Here is a 19,646-nt window from a genome sequence, read left to right as displayed (position 1 = left end):
TTAGGAGAATAAATGGAGGAAATTGGAAATGAGATTAAAATCAAACACCTGTTTAAATACTGCAGAGGATGCTTTGATGATTCCAGCAAATTCTGAGTAGGCCTGCATTAAAACAATGAATGCATCCTTTGAGCAAATTACTTTTGCTATACTGGGTATATAATTAAATATCTGTGCTAGCAATGCATAAAAAAAAAAGATGATACTCTTTCACTTGAATTCAAATTACATGTACCAATAAACTGGTGTTGTGAAGTGTTTATTGCATTCATGAAGAGTATCTGTATGGAGTTATATGTATTTATAACAAAATGATGTCCTCCTTTGAATGCAATGAAAAAAAAAATACTGTTACCCCAGAAATATTTGAGGCATGATATTTTCACGAATTGGAGCAAAAAGCCTTTCATGCAACATGGAAATTTTGCAAATTTTAGCAGATGACCTTTATTGCGACATTACATTTTCGCTAATTGGCATTCAATACATAGTGGTGTAGACAAGATTTTCCCATGTATTTTAATTTCAGGAATCTTGGCTCCTCGCAAAATTCACACAAATTCTACGTAAATTAAAATTTCCGGTTTTACAGTATTTTACTTACATGTATTTTTCATGAATGGAGTTTGTTAAAAAAGATCAGCGAGAACAGAAGTAAATACATTTGTTTTTACTATTGTTCCTGTAAATGCTATCCTTGTCCAAGAATCTTATCAGTGGAGCAAAGAATATTCACACGCAGCATTTTTCTCCAAACTACCAATGGCTAAATGACAAACCTTCTATAACATGAGCGCTGTAGTTCACAGAATAAATATGCTATTGTATGAAAACATAGTTGTATGATGTATACACTCTTGCATCTCATGTTCTGGAAAGGGTGCACTAAATATTCATTATGCAGATGCATACACGATGCATGTATGTTTGCATGTATGTTTGTATGCATGTATATTGCATACATGTACATCTATGTATTTTAATATGAAAAGGATAAAATGACAAATCTTGTTCTCCATAGAACCAATAAACTTACCTCTATGATGGGGGTCATGTGGCCATCTTCAGAGTATAAGTAATCAGGTGAGATGGTGATTGGAGTGCAGCCCTGCGTCTCTGTATCTCTCATCTTTCCATTCTTGTCCATCCACAGGACAATGACGTCCTTCCAGCTGCCCACCTGGTCTTCCCGGAGGTCGTCGACGTCCAGGTTCCCACCACTCTTCAGTTCTTCCACCAGATGGTTAGTGGCCTCCATGAGCTGGTCAGTGTCATTGGAGGCCTGGGAGTTGAGGTCCCACTTGGACTCCAGCTCCTCAGTGGGCACCAGGAGATCACTGACTGTCTCTTCCAGCTCTGCAATGTCAGCCTTCAAGGCCAGCTCCTCTGGGGTGTCCTTGGCAGCTGGTGGTACTGACCACAGGTAGCACTGCTTGTGTTTTTTGCTACTCAGGTACTGGTCAAGATTTCCCTCAGAGCACGCCTCAGCCAACTGTGAAATGTAGCTCATGTAGCCAGACTTGTTCGCTGATTCATCATTCTCATCTACAACAGTGCATGGACTGTCTGTTTCAGTGATTTTACTGGCATCCATGCTGGATTTTTCATCATCCACGCTCATCAAGGAGTGGAATCCAGTGTCACAGCTGCCTGTAACACTCCCCTCTGTTCCGTCATTTTGGGCCGAGGACTCTGTGGAGGTGGATCCCGACTTTCGCTTGTTTCGCTTGTGTTTCTTTGACTTCTTGCTTCGTTCCATGGCTTGGTCGTCTTCCTGTAATGCCTTGGACAAAGTATGTTTCACCGCAGCCTGTATACTAGCAAGTTCCTTGCACTCACAACTATCACAGTGTGCCGTAGTACTGGCGGGCCACGTGAAATTGAAACTACCAGTACAAGTGTTCCACAGTGAATGGTCGTTAGAGAGTGAATCACTCAATGTAATGGCGCTGCAGCTCTCTACTTCCTGTAAGCTAAGCTCAGCTGAATCCTCTGATTGGCTGTAATAGTTCACTTCCTGATTGGCATGTGTTTGTTCGCTGGCTGTGGTTGATTCCTCCACTGAGGTTGACTGATCATCGTCGGTTGGAACCATCTTGCGTACAATGCTAGAAACAATATCAAAACTGTCAGAGAGTTGGTGGGGGGTTGAGAATTTTGCTTCCCTGATTGCTTCTGTGAAACTATCAAAACGTGATTTTTTATTGTGACTTCTGCTCTTTTCTTCTGGAGCAATTTGATGAACCAGCTCTGTTACAAAGTCAAGAGATTCATACATGTGAGTAAGACTGATGTCCGTTATTTCCAGTAAGTTGTCTTTCTCCTCAACTTTCCTCTGAGTGGCATCATTAGACCACTGGGAATGTGTTCTTTGTCCCAGGCTCTTCCTTCGGTGGGAAACGGCAGGAATGCTGTTCTCAGTTTGTCTGTCCTCACTGAGAGAATCGTCGGTGGATACATGGACGAGGGATGGAATCAGGTTGGTGGACTTGAGGTAGGCTCCTAACTCTGGTGCTGAGGACAGACTCCTGAGGGATGAGAATAGTGAGTTGGTTGAAGACTCCTCAGAGATCGGTGGGCTAAACTGATGGCTGTCCAGGGGCCAAGTAGAAAGCAGTGGTGATGATGATACAGATGAAGACTCATAATCTGCGGAAGCAAAAATGGAGTCCTCTGGGCAGAGTTCTGGGAGATCATCAATAGTTTCATTCTTCTCCTCCTCCTCCTCTTCCTCCTCTCCACCCAGACTGCTATCAGTTTGCTTGCTGCTCTCAGACCTATCAGGGGTGTTCATGTAGTCCATTTCTAATGAATCTGGACATTCAGCAACATCTTCCATTGACCCAATCATCCATCCAGCATAATCATCATTGAATTCTTGGGTCTCTTCCATGAAGACACAGTCTGGAAGAGCAACATCATGGGCGGAGTCCTCAACCAAGAAGCAGTCATCATCCAGGTCGCCATCATATTCATCTCCGATGTCATCATCTGATGCCAGACACTCCAGGGCTTCTTCTGCCTCCTCAGACAAGAAGTCTGAACCGACAGATCCCAAGCGGCCATGGTGCTCCTCTATATTTGAGATAGCTTTTGCATAAGCATTGCACATTATTTCCAGGGACATCCTCTCTTCTTCTCCAGTATTCTCTCCATCTTCCTCCTCCTCAATTCCCCTCTCAGCCTGCACCTGCCTGAGGGCAGCCCGCATCCTATCCAGCTCCTCTGCTTTCAGCATGTGGTCTTCCCTGGGTGACATGGACCAGAACTCCAGAGCTTCGGCAGCCTTGGACGTCTTCTCATCCTCAGCCATTTCTGCCTCCACCTCCTGGATCCGGTCCTCTTCCAGCTGGAGGTAGGCATCCAGCATCTCATCCGTCAGCTCCATGATGTCTGGTGTCTCACTCAGCGGCAAGGCCAAGTCATCATCAAGCTCACCCTCCTCTTCTTCCTCCTCATACTTCAGTGGAAGATGATCATCAAATGCAAAGTCTTCTGCTGACACCTCTGAAGCATCACTAATGCTGAATGCGTCATTCTCTGAGAAAGCTTCCCTAGCGATCAGAATGTCCTCATACTCAATGCTCCGGCCATGATCGTGGGTGCGGTTGCCATAGCCATCGACAACATCGTCATCTTTGGCTCCGGAAGGGCAAAATATTGGTGGACTGGGGTCATTGCACTTTTCTGTAGGAATCCAACTTGGCAGACTGGGCTCTTCAACACTAATCTCTTCCAAACTTTCTTCCATGATGAAGGGCAGATCCGGTGTCTGAGGCCTCTGCTCTTCATCTGACATATTTCCAGATACTGCAACCTGTGCAACATAAGATGATACATTTTATATACACTCATTGAAATACTGCAGTCCTGTCTATGCAATGAAAAAAGAGATATAGCACAGAACAGGGAAATTTGAGTTTCACTATTCAAGCATGCTTTAATATCATATTTCATCACACCTCCTTCGGTGTTTTTGGTTTTGCTGCCTCACATTTCAAACTACATATTCCTGGGATTCCCAAGCAAGAGTCATAGAAGTAACTTCAAACCAATTATTATACGCTCATATTAGCAATAATTGTTGCGTAGTCAAGAAATGCTGCCAGCATCAACTCTAATAATCTAATTCAAATATAGCTCATAGTGTGCCCATGATAAGAACTTGTTCAAAAATGTCAAAACAGGATTTCCCTTTTATTAAGTGATTAGCAGTGACAGTCCTCCATAGGACTAGAAATCCTTCAAAATCATCCCCACAGAATATCTACGAAATAGCAAAGGAATTATGACAGAGTGATTACAACTTTATTACAAAAGAGGGAAAAGAATGAAAAGGGATGTGTATTTTTCTATGTACTAAGAAGGAAGAGGTTTTCAAAAGGGTATAATGACACACATACTGGTCCATAAAATTGAAGGAGCATGTATAAACTCAACTTCTTGAGTGTAACACTGACAAACTCTATAAGACTATGTGAAGACAGTACTGTTGTCAGTCAAAGAATGACACAACATCACAGGCATATTTTGATAATAATGAATATGGATCAAACCAACTACATTGTAGGTTTAAAAGTATTCTATCAGTGTTTCCTGGAGTAGGTGGTCAAGTTTGGAACACAACAGGAGTTTATGCTGAACAAATCAACCCTCTGTTGCCCATCAAATGATAAAAACTAAGTTAAGCTATGATATTCTCCTATAGCTCACTAACAAGAGACCAGATGCATACCCTATTCAAGTCAGATGTCATAAAAGAACCCCAAAGCCCTCCCACCCCCCACCCCCGCCACCACCACATACAAAGCCAGGATTAACCAGGATTTCCTTTTCCCTTTGCCACAATGTCTTTTCAATCTATACTCAGCCAGGAGGACTTCAATGGAATACATTTAACTATTCCTAATAACAGTCCATAATAATAATAATGGAGTCTTGTAATGCGCCATGTCTGTCACACAGTGGCACTCCTGGCGCAGGAAGGTAAGACCTCCTCCCACATTGCTTCATTCAGGAAGAGATCCCAATTAAAAGAAAGCACAGTTACTGAAATAAAAAGGTCTGTGCCTTTTTTTATTAGGGCTTTCTGCGGGTGTTGGTTTGAATAATTACAGTATATTTAGCAACCAGCTTGTACATGTGAGTGAATTTACTGTCCTTCTTTACAATTTGATCAGATTATACAACAAAGGGCTTGAAGGAAAATTTTCATTTCTGATGAGTTTAAGTGGTTTTTAAGAGTTGGCAGCACAGGAATAGATCTAAATAATCCACTGATGTAAAGTGGTTCTAGCTCAAATAGTTTTCAGGACAGCTACAAGAATAATACAATCCTAGAAGCTGTATATTAATTTTTGACATTGTTGTACAGGCTTTTTCCTGGTAGTTCCACACATTTAGCATTTATATATATGTACATATTGGTCTCGTCTTTTAAGCTACTTGAACTTCAGAACACATTCGTGCAACAGACACTCAAAAGATGCCCTCTACTTTTTTCCACGTGTAAAATGAAATGAGTAAAATCATAATCATTTTGTATCAGATCAACAGTCAAGATTGGCTTGTTTACATTAAAATCTAGATGATATCACCTTCCAGTGAGTAAATACAGACGAAATTCTATAATAGCAAAGGAAGAACTAAATTCACTTTATAAATACTTAAAGCATTTCGCAGCTGTTCGATCAAGCAAAGCATAAGGACATTGGTAAATGATTATGACCTCTATCATTATACTAAAGCTGATCTTTCCAACTAATCTCATCTGCTTTCATGACAGGGCGCCCTCATTAGTAAAGTTCTGTGAGGACCTCAACTGATACATGTCTTAATATTCTGTGGGCCTCACAGATTATGACTACCAGCATAAAATTTTGATGAACAAAAAAAGTCATACACAAACCAGACCTGTAAAAAAAAGTATCAATAAAAGTGAACTGTTTAAATTTTTGAAAAATGCTATCAATCTGCCTTTACTATTACATGTATTTCTCTAAGTGTCAGTTCTAAGAACAGAATTTTGATGGAGGTCACTTTCAACAAGTATCATACCAACAATTGCTAATCATCAATCAGTTTACAAGCAAACATCGTGACATAGATTCTGAGTCAAGAATGAAATCTAGAAAGCTGATAAAAGTGTCCAGAATGTCAACAGGAACAACAGGAACAACTTATGCTATGTAGTCATGCATAAAATGTGAAAATATTAGTAAAACTGGCCAACAGCTATTAAAGTAAAACATAGCGATGGTTATTAAAAGAAACTACTTTTTCCGGAGGAATGTAAACTGCATTAACAGTGTCATACCTTCATGGACTCCATTCTCTCCCTTGTGTGTGCCAGGATTTCTTGGGATTGCATGCGGACATTTTGCCAGCGTCTTTCGACGTTGATGGCACCAAGCTGCAGGGTCTCCCGTTCCCTCTGGTGGGAGCTGAGGTAGAGATCGTCCTCTTGGAGGAGACTACACAGCTCCAGCACGACTCCAACCCCCTGACTGTGACTCTCAATCTCCTCACACAGCTCCTGGTGGTGGAGGGATGGAAAGACATTCACAAAGTCAGCATCATTTTCCTAGCACTCTATTTAACACTGCTTCAAAAAAAAGTTCTCCAAAGATGTTTGGACCCCAATCTTAGGATATCAGGGCCATATATGTTCATAAAAGCAGACATAGCATTTATAAGGTTTGGGTTTAAGCAATGAGTTCGTCGAGAAACTAAGTTTGATCAAAATGGTTGAAAGTGCACTGCCCTTTGAATACACATATATGAGCCTCTCTTCTGTCCTGTAAATAAAATCTTAATTACCAGGAAATGAGAAGCTAAGTGCTAGGATCATGAATGTCAAACACACCAACAAACATATTGGTACGTCATTATCATCATTACTGCCAAATCGCCTTACAAAGGTGCTCTGAAAATACAATTGGCACAGAGTTTTGCCCACAGCAACTTTGCTGATCTGCATATTTTGTGAGAATCACATGATAACTACTTGCATTGAATGTTTTAGCAGAGACACTAACTTTAATGTTGTTTTTTTTTTTTAATCCAATGAATTCTCTACTTCCTAACATATGTTCAATTGGATATTAAATTAGCTCACCAGGATCAGCCACATCAGAATTGTATGATGATCAACTGAATTCCTTCCTAGCTGACATATGATTTGCCATTATGAACAATATGATGATTATACTTATCATTTTTCTACCACTCTTTAAAATTAGCATTCTTTAGGCTAATAGCTTTGTCAGGGCCAAACAAGTGATTAGAGCCCTATAGTCTGAGACAGTATTTAGACCCCGTTTAGAGTGCGGGGCTGGGCCGAGCCGCGGCCAAGCCCAGCCTCAATTGCGAGGCCGGGCCCCGCAACTTTGTCTGTTTACACTGCCGGGCTCGGCCGCGCTTTTGATTCAAACCTTTCAATATGTTGTCGTAGTGGCGCTCTGCTTGTAAACAAATGTAATTTGGTATTGTCTGGTTTTCAGACCCTTTGCCAAATGAATTCCGCTCGTTCGGGCAAAGGCCTTTGCCGAAGGAAAAAATCCTTTGCAGGACAAAACCACCTTTTATACTATACTAGTTTTCGACGTTGAGGGGGTTAATATCCTGAACAGCGAAATAGTACAGGCAGAGGGTTTGAAAGCAAGACTAAAATTGGCCGCACATTAGGCCCAGTTTACATTTACACTGAGAAAAGGCCGGGCTCCGGCCACCTCCAGAGCGAGGCCAAATGTGAGGCCAATTTTGGCCTCGCATTTGGCCTTTTGCGCGTTTACACTGAAGCGGGGCTGGGCCGAGCCACGGCCGAGCCGCGGCCGAGCCTTGCACTGTAAACGGGGTCTAGCTCATATACTGTGCGTGTAGAGACCACAGTATATTGTCATATTATGCTGATTAATGGACCTCTTGAAATATCAAAGGAAGGCTAATATACAGTAGACTCAAATAATGGATAATATGAATGTTTAATAAGAGTCAAAGGAAGGAATCAAATCAAATCATACTACGAAATGGCACATAGTGGCCCTACAAGAGGGTCTTTTCACCCTTTTTTTTTTTACATGTATGCATTTGATTTCACAATGCGATATGTATAGACTGACCTCTAAGGACTGGAGTCTGTTTTCCAGCTGGCAAAGTTGTGGAGCCTCACTGCCCTCAGTCTCAAACAGTCTGCCCTCGATGTGGGTCAGCCATGTCTTGAGCTGACCAATAGCCTCGTCCACCTCGATGGCCATACTCATGGCCTGCTCGGAACTACTGAAGGCATTTGGGCTCCTGGTAAATAGCAGACAGTCACAACCAATCAAATAGCATTTTTATCAAGGACACATCATAATCTTTGCTTGTAAGAGCACAAGACCCGTATAGACTCAATTTCGTCCATCAACTACTGTATACGCCTTATATTTCGCGAGTCTAAATTTCCGCGAATCTGGAATTCCCAACGATTTCGTGAGTGGTTAATTTCGCGATCGTGGAGTCCTGTACTGAACGGAAAAATGTACATGCGTACATCACATCAACATCGGGATCAGAGTCAATATTTTCGTGTGTCTTTATTTTCGCGAATAGCACCTGACTCGCGAAATTTGCGAAAATAAACGCCTCACGAAATATTCGGCGTATACAGTACTCAGCCCTGACATCATTTTACTCTAAAAGAACTAAGATTTTCCTACTCCTTGACTGAAGGACTGCTGTCACGTAAGTGATTGAGTCATAACATTGTTAAAAACTAGAGGGGCATCAGCACAAGCAATCAGAAGCTATATTAGGTGTTACATCATTTAATGCAATTTCCTTATGCTCAAAAAATACGATCTAAATCTGATGTCAATTATAGAATACAGATATGATTTACATAAATCTATTGACATTTCATGATTATACTGGTCTCATACAATTTGAACATAAACTGTAAATATGACTGAAGATGAACATTTCATCATCTATTGGGTTTCTTTTTCTGTAAACATTAAACTGGGAACACTTTCTGTATTACCGGTATTGCTTGTGACTCATGAACTGCTCTAAATTCATTCTTGTATTCAATTTGATGACCCTTGTGAAAGTTATTTAATGATACTCATATTAGTTTGAAATGACAAGAGGGAAATCGATACCTGAGAAGGAATGGGAATGTCTTCTGCATTTAAAATCAAGAGTGATAAAATAATAAAGAGAAAGTGAGATACTGTCATTAGGGCAACACATTGAGTATTCTCCCCTCAGCACTCACCTTGTGCTGCTAGACTTGCGTGCCAGGAGTGGGCTCGGTGCAATGTGCTGCTGAAGGGCCTGCCACTGTTGGTTGAGAGCACCCAGTTTGGCACCTACCTCTTCCACCAGGCTGGGTTTGGAGGCCATGAGCTGGAGTCCTTTCCTCTGCAGCTTACTGCGACTCACCTCACGTAGCTGCATCTCCTGCTCATAGCCCTGGATGGAGGAGGAAGAGGGAGAAAGGAAACGGGGGCATATCTAATTAATTTCTCCCACCAAAGTTGACTATCTTGCCCATGGCATATTGCACTATTTGGAGGATACGGCATGACTGTCTTCTGCCTTACTAACCAATGAGAACCATCCCCCTAAAGCTTTACACTCCTGTTGCCATAGATCCTCAGCCAATCTCCGTTGCCTACATTCCATCTCTCTTGGAAGGCGAGGGTGATGACAGCTTCCCTCTTCCATGGCAGCTTTTCTCGCTTCCTCTGACTAAATCTCAATCCGATGACTATTCTCTCTGGTATCTCCCCCTTGTCGTTTCACCTGCTATCAAATTTCTGCTGCCTCTTAAATCCAAGTCATGAGCAAAAATCTAAACTAGAAAACAGCAAGAAAACTATGCCAGACTTACAGCACATACAGTAATACTCCGCATGGCAATATACGTTCCCACTGAAAGTTGATGTTATTACAAACAAGAAGTGTGGGACTTACATGTATGACACTATTTCAACTGACAAACCTTGAACTGGATATAAAATTTAGAACACAAATACGTTCAATGCCATAAAGCACACGTGCAGATTACATCTTATCTACTGAGACACGTCCTTTGGAACCTTTGACTGGAAAATCTGTTAGTGAACTGAAATAACTTCCAAAGGAAGGAAAAATGGAAAGGGTCATGTCAACACTATACACACAATGAACAATGTAGAGGAACCACACTGAATTCTACTCTACAATCTCCTGATCCAGAATACTGAGATAGACGTCAAGATATCACAGAATACAAAGATACATCATGCCATGACAAGCTTTGCTAGTATCAAAGTCTAGCCCAATGACACCTGCTCCATTCACATCACCTTTCTATCACACGATCTGCATCATATCTGGGTCAATCCCTGATTCAAAGGAGTGAAATATTATACTCCTTTTGAAATCTTCACATATCGGTGCACTCGTGAGCAGTTCCTTCAGGGGGATTGACATAAGTTACCTACAATTTGAAGACACTGACAATTTGAAGTATACTGCAGGTATATATAGACAGCAATCGTGGGGAGGGGGGGGGGATCATGTGAACTGCAAAAGTGTCTACCTCAACATGGTAACAGGATAGATCACTTGGTCTCATTTGTCTTAATCTTGCATTTGATAATATGAGTCATTGTGACAGTCCAGTGTATGCACAGTGACTGGAGTATCAAAACTAAACAACAATACTCTCAAGTTTCCACAGTTTCACATCTCATACCTTGACAGTTTTTATTACTGTATATAAATGTCTAACTGTTAGTTTTAAACTAGAAATGAAGGGGGAAAAAATCAGCCAAGCCAGACAAGAGTGAGCTGAGGTCAGACAGCTATTACCATGGGTCTGTTGTCAGGAAGACTGAACTACTTCCTGCATGGAACCGATCCATCACACACTTCCTTTCTTTCTCTATAGTACAAAACCTATGTCAATATCCTTTGATGTGCTAAAAACCTAATTTCTTCCATCAAACAAGTTTTCCCCCTGAAACTGGGTCATAGAGTTTATGTACATTTAAATAGAAATTTGACAAACATTCCTACAGCTTACGAAAACTGACATTATTTAACAATGGTACAGATGTTAGGACAGACTATTGTAAAGAAAACTTATCAAATCATTCCTCCTTAACTGAGACAGAATTGTTTTTTTTTAATTCTACAATGACTTTGTGCTGACAAATATCTCTAGGGCAAAGTGTTCACGACAACAACAAAGTCTGATTTGAGTTTTTTCTATCAACAGTCATCAATATTCCTCCCTGCACTACACATGCAATACATTGCCTGCAAACAAACTTAACACCCTGGGCATATAGTTAAGCGCTACAATGTAATTAAGAGTCCTGAGAATAATGATGGAAATCTAATACAGCATCATTACATTGTGATTAATATTTGTTGATGAAGTGTCTACAAGACACCAATGCAGAATGTGTACTCTTGTGTATCTCATCTCTATTGAAAGGATGGACTTTTTTTACAAAGCTATGACTAGAGAATAATAATAATGATAATAAACAGATGCTGTCTAACTAAAATAGTTGGGCCTAATGTGGGTATCAAGAGACACAAAAAAGGAAAACCAAAAATTTAATGAAACATCATTTGAAAGAAATAAGCTTGAATATTTGCCTATAAAGCATTCAAACAATGATTTAAAAAAATGTTACTAATAACATGTCTAGAACAAAGTTGTGCAATAACATATTTTAGTAACAAATATATAAGAAAATAGTTTAAAAAGTGTGCATCTCTTGAAGTGACTTCAAGACACACCACAATGTAGTTGCTGATCTTTAAGGGAATGGAAATAACTTCTGCTATGAAATTCAGTGTAAATGTCTGACTTTTTATTCAACCCATAAAGGATTTTATACTTTCGGTTGAGATGGAGATTCAGATTTTAACGTTTTGTGAGAAAATTAGAAACAACTTATGTAAAATATTAGAGAACATACAATTCTAAGAGGAATCAAAAATATATTAAATGAAAATTGGTTATGAAATGGGTGAGATATTCACATACAAAGTAAAACAAAGTGATCCTAATGAATGGTGGCACCCACATTTTTATTAGGACCACTTTGTTTTGTTTTGTTTTGTTTTGTTTTGTTTTGTACTAGAATATCTCAGTCATTTAAGGACCACTTTTTATCAAATAAACTTTGAATTCCTCTTAGAATCATATGCCCTTTAATATTTCACATCTTGTTTCTTAATATCGCAAAAGAATTAAAATCTGAATCGATATCTCAACCAATCCCCATCTCAACTGAAACTACACACCCCTTTAGTCTCAGGATAATACTGCTACAGATATTATCACCTTGTTATTGTGAAATTAGCATCACTGCATTTCATATTTTATGATGGGGAAAGATTTGATGAAGCTGGTTGAGATCATTAAATTTGCACAAAATCATAAAGAAATAGGCACAACCTTGTTATTGTGAAAGAGGAATAGGATTATGAATGGTTACAAATCCTGCAATACATGAGACTTATGAAAATTCTGCAAACGAAACAAACACACATACAAAGTGTTAAAATGAGAGGGTTTTTTTTTGTACTTTACGAAATGCTAGCTATAAAGACTTTAACTTGAATGAACTAGACTTGAAATCATCACTGAAATGAGTTAGGTGATGAGGAAGAGCTAAAAAGTATCAGGCGCAAATGTCATCTTTGAAACTTTGCACTCATAATCAAAGCAGTGCCTTTAGAAGAGTGTGCTGCTTTTAGAAAAAAAAAATAATTAGACCCTTTTCTATGTCAATTAGGTATGGTAACTGTATTTTTAGCAAGAAAACTTAGAGGTGAACAAAATAAAATCATGCCACTAGATGTTTTATGGGGCATCTTTACCTTCAAATGTAGCTTTTATATAAAATGCAGCAGCACACCACAAACATGTGGCTTCTTAGACTTGCTGAGTTAAATCAGTTTACAAGAACTAAATTTAGAAAGATGCCACTTTGAGTTATTTCTAGATCAGCCCTCCTGTAGGAGAATGATGGAGGCCATGTTGAATTACAAGGTACTTCACTGTGTGTCTTTCTCCTTACAGTACAAACCACCCATCCCCGCCCCTAGGATAATATATCATGACTGACATTAATGGCTTGTAGGAAAATGTCACATTCATTACTAAAGGGTCTCTAGCTCCATCTCAGTGCATGCTAAAATGTCATTATGCTAATCCTCCTTTTTTTTTTTCTAAGCACCTCCGGTAATTCTTAGCATCAATCTTTCTCTGAGAGCCAGCCTCTTGGATATTCTTCTATCATTACATACACGCTAGTTGGTTCTGAGTCAAAACTCTGTACTTCTTAATAAAACTCCTGCCCACCAATGACCAACACTACCCAGCTGAACTGCCATGATTCTGACCAAACACAGAAAAACACAAAAACTTACCCCACTTCTATCCATCACTCCTTAGTGCCTGTTATCTGACCATCCTCCATTATACCGGTAAGTCCCAACATTGTGTCAGACCTGAATGTAACCCTACCAGGTGCAGCCAGGGAAACCTAGATCTTGACTGTTTAACAATTCAAGTACTGGACCAATGTGAAGGCAGGGGTTGCTGCTTTACACCTATGTGGCAGGGCAAGCGAGGCTTCCTGCCTGCGTGCATCCACCCCAAGGCAAGTCTAAATTAAGGGGGTAGAGATCTCTAACATATGAGGCAACGGTTGAAGTCGTAAAGGTTAACTGCCTAACCATACAGCCAGATGTGATGGTAGATGTATATAAAGGGAAGGGTAATAAAGCAGATCTGAGCTGGCATTACAGCATTTGCATGTACCAGTAATCCAGCAATGTGTGATTTTAAACCCATTTTCAACTTGAGGTTTCAATTTCTACAGAAAGATATTCTGGAAAAGTAGACACTATGGTCAATCTTCGCAGGATCAGGCATAAGTAAACGAGGTGTGAAGTCATACAACATCATCTTCATCATTCAAAATGGATATATTCTCCCTTGTTGTTATAACACCGCACTAAAGAATAATTCTAAACAATGGTTCAAGTTTATTTCTGCAATTTTTGTTGGTCAGCAAAAAGCAAATATGGATGACTTTGAACAGCCATGTCACAAGGTCTGACTCTGAAGACTAACAATGCCACATGGCTTTGCAGTTGGCATTGAATGGCTACAGTGGAATGTCAACCAAGCAGTGCCGGTGAAGTGAACATATGACCTCACACACATGGAATGCATATGTTTGAATTCATATTAAAGGGCATCACTATGCATACGGAACTATCTACACTAATTGAGATATGTATGAGATATGCCATATCTGTGGTGCTCAGGAAAGCTAGCATAAGAGAGGAAATATTAATAAAAAATCTTGTAGTCTCTTTACTCTCTGTTTAGAACAGGAATGAAAGGAAGTATAGATTTAAGGAAAGTTAGAACTAACCCATGATCCAACGCGAGATTACATTTTAAAGGTATTGTTTACCACTGGGAGCAGTGATTTTAAAAATGATCAAGTTTATCACATTTGATGCATATGTGTAAGTCAGTTGTAAAACAAAACATCCTACCATATATTAATTTTGCAATAAAGCCTAAAATACAAGGAGATACATGTATCACTACTTTTTCTCATTAAACCATAACTGTAGACGGTTTATTCAAGATACAATTTCATTATAACTATTGTTCACATTTTGAATATATAACATTGATTATACCAATTAATATTTTTATACCAGTTGTTTCCATCCCTACATGTAACTCACATTTCAGAACTATTTTGAAGTACTAAAGCTGTGTTTTTGTTTCATCTGCAAATGGTAATAATCCCTTTAAGTCTACAGTGACATAATAAAGAGTATGAAACTTTTTTTTTCATTTCTCTCTCTTTCTTTTTAAACCATTTCAAGTACAAAGGATACATTATCCATTAGTGTGATTCCTACATGCATTTTCATGATGTTTCCTAACTCTATACATGTCCACTGAATCTGGGGCATATCTTTTCAATCTTAATTCAGTGCCACTTTTACTGTCCATTTTTTTTCCAGGATTCCATATTTCAGTGAGTGGGCACAGGATTATACTCTGCCAGAGAGATATCTATCTTCCTAGAATTTAATCATCAAAATAAATATTGCTATCAGGCTATAAAACATCACTCTGTGATATTCAGTTTGTCAACTCAATGGCAAGTGGAGAGCTTTTAGCCCACATACAAACTCGTAATCTGAGAACAAGATGACCACTTAAAACTCTGTCGCAAGGAGAAAGTATTCCCTCTCGCAGTATCTGTATTACCAATTTAAATGTCAAGGCCACCACACCAAGAGCTACTTGGATTATGCATTAGAAACAGTGGACGCTCAGCAAGGCCTTCCAGAGTGCCACTTCACACTTTAAAGATAATCTGACGATTGAAAACTAGATGGGCAGCTTTCATACTGAATTCTTGCAAAGACATTTCCATGATGTTAAACCAAATATATAGATGTAATTTACTTCTTAACCCGTTGAGGACGAGTCCCGAGTATACTCGGGCAGGTGTCTATGGGAAATGCGTGTTGTAGCAAAATCAAACCGTCCTCAACGGGTTAAAAACAAAAAAGTGACAAGTACAATATAATTCAAAACAATATGAGAACAATGTGATATCATGTGCCCTTATTCAATCTTACGCAGCCTGTGAACATAATGTGGTATCTAAACGTAATTCAACAAATATGAATAATATGCATGAAGCATTTCAATTTCGTAACTGAAACATTACATGGAACTGTTCTGTAGCAAAAAGGCCATAGTACTTGTTCCTTCCCATAAAGAGTGAACTGTGGGTTCACAGGAAGATGTCCAAAATTTAATTAGTCCTTACCTCATCCTTTTCAAATGGTAGGAACTATATGATTCCATTTTTCAGACAAAGTAGCACTTTACCCATCACTGAATTTTATCAGAAAATGATGCACTTTTTGATTTGACTTTCTCTTCTTCTTTTACTCAAATAGGGTAAAACATGAGATAGAGAATGATGATGACACACACTTTCATCATTTGCATTTTGTGTCATTATTCACTGCTACTTATTGATTTTCAAAAACATAATAATCATCATTTCTTAGAACTATACAAAAAGCAGCTGAAACAAAATTGTAATAATGCAAATAGTGCATTTGCAATGTGTATTTGCAGTGAGAGTGAACTGTATAATCAGACGAGTTTTGAATGTCGATATATTCTAAGTGAGACACTGCAAAATTTGATTAAATTGATTTTAGCTTTGCGCTGGCATACACAGATTGCTAGGGGGAATTCCTTCACAGAATCTAAACAATTTCACAAAAGCTATAAAAATGTGGTCTATTATTCTGTTTCTGTTTTGTTTTGTTGGATTCTTTGTTGGCTTTATGCTTCTGTTTTATTTTGCATGGATTTATTTCATTACTTTGTTGTGGTCTAGCTTGTTTATCCTTGGGTTTGTTTCAGTTTTGTTTTGCTTTCTTTTGTTTTTAAAAGGGAGTTGCCCAAAACTGAGACAAGCAACCAACCAATAGGTTGATTATACAACCAAGTTGGTATGGGCAAAGTTATATTTCCCTACTAATGCAGTATGTGTTTTGGAGGCTTGCTAACAGCATTACACTAAGTTGAGAATTGAAAATATTCATCAGCTTGCAGGCTAGGATTGCATGCAGCGAAGGATTAGAGCTCAGACTAATTAGATTACAGAAACCAGTGTACGACTAGGAGCTGTGTGTCATTACGAAGAATGAGGGCGCTATATCTCTACCTTGCACATGTGCTGCTTGTGGTGCTCCGAGACCCGCATGTCGGCACTGTCTGATACGGCAAGGTGCATGTCATCCAGCCAATCAGAGAGCTCGTTGTAAAGTACTTCAAACTCCGGCGATGAGCTGCATGATGGTGGGTTGCTTGTTGCAGGAGAAAACCTGTGAGAAATCATAACATTTACTTTCAGGGATCTGTCTTTTCAAACACAGAGAATATTTTCATTATCACTTTGTCAATGTTCAAATAAAATGTTCAACAACTGTTCTTTTTCTTCTTCTGGTTGCCTGCTTTAGGTTAATGTAAATGTGTGTGAGATGTGATCATTTACAGCCATACAAAACTAGCTATTCATGTATGACCAGTTTAAATCTATCAATGCTGAATAAACTATACAATAATGAGAACAAGGGTAGGAAAAAGTTTCAGCATAAATTTAGTATGCATGATATTATCTGATTTCAGGCTTGCCTGACAAATACTGTATACAACAGGCTCAGGCTGAATCATGAAAATTGGATTTCCAATCAAGGTTGCCAAAATTTAGCAATACAACATCTGTGGTTGCCTACGGCTACAAGGCAAAAACTAACTTCTGATTTACTGTTTAAGGAGAGAAAGCTGAACAAAAAAGAAGAAGAAGTAATTCAATTTAAATCTTAAAGGGGATGGCTAGTAACCGATCAGTGGGAATTAGTGGGAATGCTGAGGGATGATTGTTCCAATCCTTGTGGGATTCATTTAAGAGTACATTATATATCTACTGTTGTGTGAAAATTATTTGCTGCAGAACGGTCTCATATTCAAGTAATGTGCAGATTAATGCCCCGTCACTGACCAGGGACGCTTACCTGGAAACATTAAACTGTACATTACTTGAATTTGAGGCCATTCTGAACCAAATAGTTTTCACACAAGAATAGATATATAATGTACTCTTAAATGAATCCCACAAGGATTGGAACAATCATCCCTCAGCAATCCCACTGATTCCCACTGATCAGTTACTACCCATCCCCTTTGAGAACCACTGCTGTATCTCACCTGCTTGACTGCACTGATTGTTCCTTGCTATTAAAATTTGAGTTGTTGGTCTGTGAGATGGACACGGTGACCGGTGAACTTCGACCCTGATTCCGTCTGAGCTTCATCCTCATGAACTCAATGGCATCCCGAGTCTCTTCTACAAGCAAGTCATCTGAGTTCTGTGAACAAAAAATAAAAACAAAGACATGAAATCAGAAAGATGAGTTGCATTTTTTTTTTCCCAATTTGGGGTAAAATCTTGTCAACTGAAACAGATTAAAAAAACCCACTTAATTGTAAGTTTAGTTTGTACATCTTTTAACCATATGTGGATGTTGTACCATGACATCATTATCTTCATGGAGCAGGTGACACTCAAAGGATATGATTACTTTCCACAGGATAAAAAGAATGAATAATCACATGACATGAGTAAAAATTTCTTTCAGGATGTACTATTTAAAGGTATTGAAGACAAAACAATGAAAATGATTTGGATAACATGACACATTGTATGCGTGAGTGTCATGACCAGCCTTAAGATATTTCTGAACATATGCTACAACACATATTATGAGAATCCTCCTCATTATGCAATAAACGCACATAATATCAGTCGCTTAGGCCAAAAATGTGACGAATTCTCACTAATTCATGAATCTAACTCATATTTCATTCTTCGCCAGAAGCAGAAGGCTTTGGCAATAATCAGAATGAGAAAAACACACCGCTCAGCAGACAAACAAGAAAAAAACAGAAGTGCAGTAATTTCCTCTCCTCATAAGCCACAGGCATGCATAATATCCCACATGACAGAATGGATAACGCGCTGAGCAATGTGACATACATGTACAGTACATTGTACACGAGTCTTATCCTTTCAATACAAACAAAAAAAGAATGTTAGTGCATATTAATATTGTTCATACTGTGCATGATCTTGCTGGGTACTGCTTAATCATTAATGTTTGTAGAAAAAGGAGGCTTCAGGAAATGTCAAACATGATATGCCTAATTGATCAATTCAAGGAAACCCAACACAGGTCTTCTGAAAGGGGCTAGGATATGTTTCTATAAGGCAAAATGGCAATGTATTCTTCATACACATGAAGGAAGCTTACACCATTCACACTGCTGGCTCTAGGCTGTCAAACACACTATCGCAATCAAATAATTGTATTAAATAGCTGGCTAAATTGCCAATTGAGCTGGTGGCTGTCACACGAAATGAAGGCAAATTTGTCACCTGAGACCAAATTACCGGCTGGCTTTCACTATTACACTGCCTCTGCTGTAACTCATTTGTATCAAATATCTCCCCTACACAGGGAATGGGTGTGAGAAAATCAAAGTCTATTGTTCACTGTTGGAGAGCATTGTGTATCATAACACATGATGATGAATCCACAACAGAATGCAACCACACACATGTACAATGTACATAGCATTTAAACCAATAATCATACCCATATTTTCAACTATATCATATCATGACATCATATCAGAATTAAACAACATATATCAATTGTTTTGTGAACATCTTGTGGATTCAAAGGATCTAAATACAGACTTGTTAATAGTGGACTCCTATCGAGCTAATGGTTTTCAACTGGTTGCATGATGTATGCATCTCTCTCTTTCAGTGGTATAAGGTTCAAAGTCAGTTACAAGGATTTCAAATATTGTCTAGAATTAAAGTATATGCTATGCTAATCAGCAATGGATTGCATTCATGTTACACAGACATGTTAAGACATGTCAATGTTGATCTCAGTAGAAGTTATCACTCTTCATAGTGCTCTAAAACTTCATATACTCACATTCAAATCACACA

At 38.9% G+C, this 19,646-nt stretch overlaps 1 protein-coding gene across 1 annotated transcript in view; it reads right to left on the bottom strand.

Annotated features, from left to right (window-relative positions):
• Nucleotides 1-19,646, bottom strand: part of LOC139740855 (uncharacterized) — a 53,561-nt gene that overhangs the window by 2,066 nt on the left and 31,849 nt on the right. Inside the window, exons 5-10 of the mRNA XM_071651436.1 lie at nucleotides 17,831-17,991; nucleotides 16,788-16,947; nucleotides 9,260-9,456; nucleotides 8,121-8,295; nucleotides 6,317-6,535; nucleotides 1,037-3,817 (exon numbers count right to left, since the gene is read on the bottom strand). Of these exons, the coding sequence (XP_071507537.1) occupies nucleotides 1,037-3,817; nucleotides 6,317-6,535; nucleotides 8,121-8,295; nucleotides 9,260-9,456; nucleotides 16,788-16,947; nucleotides 17,831-17,991 (3,693 nt within the window). The remainder of the gene's footprint in view (nucleotides 1-1,036; nucleotides 3,818-6,316; nucleotides 6,536-8,120; nucleotides 8,296-9,259; nucleotides 9,457-16,787; nucleotides 16,948-17,830; nucleotides 17,992-19,646) is intronic.

The sequence above is a fragment of the Diadema antillarum genome, unplaced genomic scaffold (genome assembly GCF_040938485.1).
Source record: "Diadema antillarum isolate AM-2024a unplaced genomic scaffold, OU_Dant_1.0 seq00000889_RagTag, whole genome shotgun sequence".
NCBI lineage: Eukaryota > Metazoa > Echinodermata > Echinoidea > Diadematoida > Diadematidae > Diadema > Diadema antillarum.
This window is presented reverse-complemented; position numbering and strand designations above follow the sequence as displayed.